Raw genomic sequence first — 5,000 nt, forward strand, 5'->3', positions numbered from 1 at the left:
CAGTCCATCAGCCCGACCATCGCTCCAGCTATCACACATGTGATCAATGCCTCGCTAACCTCCGGCACTTTTCCAACAGCGTTCAAAATGGCCCGGGTAACACCGTTACTTAAGAAAGCTTCTCTCAACCCTGCTCAAGTCGAGAACTACCGCCCTGTCTCACTACTGCCTTTCCTATCCAAAGGCATTGAACGAGCAGTCTCCAAACAGGTCTCTGACTTCCTTTCACAGAACAACCTTCTGGATCCAAATCAGTCTGGGTTCAAAAGCGGCCACTCTACCGAAACGGCTCTGCTGTCTGTAACAGAAGCCTTAAAAGAAGCCAGGGCGACCGCTCGGTCATCAGTACTCATTCTGCTTGACTTATCGGCTGCCTTTGACACGGTTAATCACCGTATCCTTCTCTCTATACTCGCTGACATGGGAATCTCCGCAGCTGCTCTCTCCTGGTTTGAATCCTACCTCACAGGATGCTCGTTTAACGTATCATGGCTTGGTCAGCTATCCGCACCTCACCATCTCACCACAGGGGTCCCCCAGGGCTCAGTGCTGGGCCCCCTCCTCTTTGCTATCTACACCACCTCCTTGGGACAGATTATCCGTTCGCACGGCTTCTCATACCACTGCTATGCAGACGACACACAGCTCTATCTGTCCTTTCCACCTGACGACCCCCTGGTTTCAGCACGGATCTCGGATTGCCTTTCAGACATAGCTACATGGATGAAGGCACACCACCTCCAGCTGAACCTCTCAAAGACTGAACTGCTGGTCATCCCAGCTAAACCTACCATACACCACGACATCAACATCAAATTTGACTCCCTGTCTGTTTCACCGACCAGGACTGCAAGAAATCTAGGAGTTGTTCTTGACAACCAACTAAACTTCTCAGATCATGTTGCCTCAGTCGCCCGGTCATGCCGTTTCGCACTCTACAACATACGGAAAATCAGGACTTACTTGACTCAAGATGCTACCCAACTTCTGGTTCAGGCAATAGTCATCTCACGACTCGACTACTGCAATGCCCTCCTGACAGGTCTCCCAGCCTGCGCAGTGAAACCACTTCAGATGATCCAGAACGCGGTGGCGCGCCTGGTCTACAACCAACCCAAAAGGGCACATGTTACCCTGCTCATCCAGCTACACTGGCTACCTATGGCGGCCCGCATCAAATTCAAGTCTCTAACGCTTGCCTACAAAGTAGTCTCCGGTTCTGCTCCCACCTACTTGAATGCCCTCATACAGACTTACACTACCTCCAGACCGCTGCGCTCCTCTGACGAACGACGTCTAGCTCTACCACCGGTACGCTCAAGCCAATCCAAACCTTTCTCATCTGTTGTTCCTCGTTGGTGGAACACACTGCCAGTTCCTACAAGGGCAGGGACATCCTTTTCCACTTTCAAAAAACTCCTGAAGACCCAGCTCTTTAGAGAACATTTACTCTCATAGCAACACTTACAACAAGTCTTACTGATCCTAGCACTCACCAGCCGTTTTAAACTGACAAGTAACTGTTAAAAACAGCACTCACCGACGCACTTATTCTTACTGTACTCTAATGTTTTTTTAAACTGTCCTAAAATTGTGAGAATTGTTCCAAAACTTACTGTTTACCATGTTGTTAGTCGCTTTGGTTAAAAAGCGTCAGCCAAATGTAATGTAATGTAATGTAATGTAAACATCACATTACACACACACACACACACACACACCCTTCTTACCGATCATACCGCCCCCTGCACACACACACACACACACACACACACACATCGCACATCACATTACACACACACACACACACACACCCTTCTTACCGATCATACCGCCCCCTGCAACACACACACACACACACATCACACATCACATTACACATCACATTACACACAAACACACACACACATCATATTACACACACACACACCCTTCTTACCGATCATACCGCCCCCTGAAACACACACACACACACACACACACACACACACACACACACATCACATTACACACACACACCCTTCTTACCGATCATCCCTCCCCCTGCAACACACACACACATCACATTACACACATACACACACACATCACATTACACACACACACACACACACAGCTCCTACCAGCTTTGTGCCAGAACTTCATGTGCTTCACCCCTGCTGTGATGAGCTTGTCTGGCACATATGGGTTCATTTTGACAACAAAGATCTTCTCCTTGCTCCCCCTGAAACACACACACACACAATGCAGACCACGCACACACACACACACACGCACACACGCACACACACACACACACACACAATGCAGACCATGCACACACACACACACACACACACACAATGCAGACCACACACAGCCACATGCAGAATTAGGGCAGTCGCATATTGTCCGGACGCATGGTAGGCTAAATGCCCTCCGCTGGCTGCAGGCTGCAGATAATTGCAGTTTAACAATAAACAGCAATGCCAGGTACCTGTCTAGTTTTATTCCATAAATATATTGTTTTTATAGACGTTATTGGCATGTGCTATCAAGAGCTTCCATGTGCTACCCATGTTTGTCAACATCGCAAACACTGCGGGTAAAATTTTCACACAACTTGGTGAAAAAAAAGGAAAACCCATTCATTTCTGGAGCTGATCGTATTCAAAGTATTTACCATATTGTAGCCTATTAGCAACAACAGCGAAAATGAAACCTTGAGAGTGGATGTCTCTTCGCGGAGACTCCACTGTTAAATTAGATGCGTATGCGTGTGTGTGTGTGTGTGTGTGTGTGTGTGTGTGTGTGTGACTCCACTGTTAAATTAGATGCGCACTCAATCACGATTTGATGCAGGACAAAAGCAACGACTGGTAGGCTAGTAGGCTAATGAAGGGATTTAAGCAATTTTACAAATGTGGAGATGGCACAAAACCTTATGTATGCACTTGCGGTGATAGCCTAGTGATCGCGGACTTGCGGTGATAGCCTAGTGATCGCGGACTAACCAAAGAAAGTAAACGAGATTTGCAAGTAAAGGCTGTGTTGTGGGTTGTGTTTGTGTGTGTGTGTGTATGTGTGTGGGGAACGGCACAAAACTTCATTTCTGTGGTAAAACAAGTAGGCTCCATTGTGACGTGAACTATGCAAGCAGTGACATGTGGAGTAATGCCGTAGTCACCATAGACATTGAGGGGGACGTGTCCCCCCCAATATTCAAATATGACCAAAATGTCCCCCCCAATATTCGGACATAGAAAAATAAATAAAGAAAACGCTATACTGCAGGAAACCAACAAGCACCACAATCTGAAATGTAGTCAAACGTAAATAACGCACACATTAGTGACCTATGGTTCCAGAGAGAGTAGCCTACACCCCTGAGTGGTTTGTTCTGGTGGTTTTTCGTTTTTCGTTAGTGGCGTGCGCTATCAAAAGCTTCCATTTACTGTAGCCTAACATAGGGCAGGCTACTGCGGTGCGGTAGGGCTGTCAACAATATCGCTAAAGCTACCGGTCCAATTCTCACAAATCTTGTTGTGGTGGAGCACAGGATAAGGAAAGCCCATTATTATTTTTCGGAGCCGATAAGACTCAAAGGGAACTTTGAAGCCTTTTCCATATTGTAAGCTGATAGCGAAAATGAAACTTAGTGCCCATTTAGTTTAAATGATGAATTTGTGCGTGCATGTGTCACTGATTTCTTTCACGTCTTACAACATAAATAATGCATTCATATGCTAGTAATGTCATTGTATTCTGTGTAATATAGAGGTTAATAAAGATACTCTAGTTTGTAATTTCTTTTAAAATATAAATGTTGGAGACAAATGGAGTCATACCACACGTCTACGTCCAGGGATGGATTACTGAATGGGCCTACTGGGCCCAAGAGCTCAGGGCGCCCTGAAGCCCAAGCCTCTGCATGAAGTTGCTTCTTCTCCACCCTTCTCTTCTCTTTCCACAAAACTTACCAGAAGCCATCATTTAAAGGGTGATTTTTAAAAAATCTAATGCCTATGTCGGTCAACAGTTTGGAATACCCTAATTGACTAAGTTAACTAATTCTTGAATTTCCCCTTGAGGATCAATAAAGTATCTATCTATCTATCTAATTACTTGTTTGTGATTTTTAATTATATTTTTGCATGTAAGGAAATGTATTGATATTCTGTTTGGGGGTCCCCCAAACCCCCGGCACAGATTTGGTCCCCCCCAATGTTGACATCATGACTACGGCCTTGGTGTAATGCGGGTTAATGTGACGTGAGTCAGACAGAAGGGGTGCGGATGGGTCAGGGTTAGGGTTAGGGTTTAGGGGTTAGGGTTAGTGTTAGGGCTTAGGGGAATGTGAATTTTATATGTGTGTGTGTGTGTGCGTGTGTGTACATGAGTGTGTGTGTGTGTGCGTGTGTGCGTGTGTGTGTGTGTGTTTATGTGTGTGTGTGCGTGTGTGTACATAAGTGTGTATGTGTGTGTACATGTGTGTGTGTGTGTGTGTATGTACATGAGTGTGTGTGTGTGTGTGTGTGAACTCACCGCATGGCTGAAAGCTTCTCATGTGTGTGTGTGTGTGTGTGTGTGTGTGAACTCACCGCATGGCTGAAAGCTTCTCATGTGTGTGTGTGTGTGTGTGTGTGTGTGAACTCACCGCATGGCTGAAAGCTTCTCATGTGTGTGTGTGTGTGTGTGTGTGTGAACTCACCGCATGGCTGAAAGCTTCTCCCCTTTCCTCCAGTCCCACAGGATAACAGTGTGATGATCATCCAGCCCCACAGAGGCCAAGCGCTTACCGTCCGCTGCACAGGAACACACACATAGTTATGACACACACATATATACAGTATACACACACACTCGCTCACACACTCACACACACACACACATGCACACATGTACACACACATGTACACACACACACACACATATATACACACACATATACACACACACACATATACACACACACACATGTACACACACATGTAAACACACTCACACACACACATATATAC

The 5,000-nt window shown here is 46.0% G+C and overlaps 1 protein-coding gene across 1 annotated transcript in view; it reads right to left on the reverse strand.

Moving 5' to 3' along the window:
- Nucleotides 1-5,000, reverse strand: part of eml5 (EMAP like 5) — a 150,142-nt gene that overhangs the window by 89,808 nt on the left and 55,334 nt on the right. The window contains exons 16-17 of the mRNA XM_042086033.1: nucleotides 4,691-4,784; nucleotides 2,124-2,224 (exon numbers count right to left, since the gene is read on the reverse strand). Of these exons, the coding sequence (XP_041941967.1) occupies nucleotides 2,124-2,224; nucleotides 4,691-4,784 (195 nt within the window). The remainder of the gene's footprint in view (nucleotides 1-2,123; nucleotides 2,225-4,690; nucleotides 4,785-5,000) is intronic.

This window comes from Alosa sapidissima, chromosome 1 (genome assembly GCF_018492685.1).
Source record: "Alosa sapidissima isolate fAloSap1 chromosome 1, fAloSap1.pri, whole genome shotgun sequence".
Lineage (NCBI taxonomy): Eukaryota > Metazoa > Chordata > Actinopteri > Clupeiformes > Clupeidae > Alosa > Alosa sapidissima.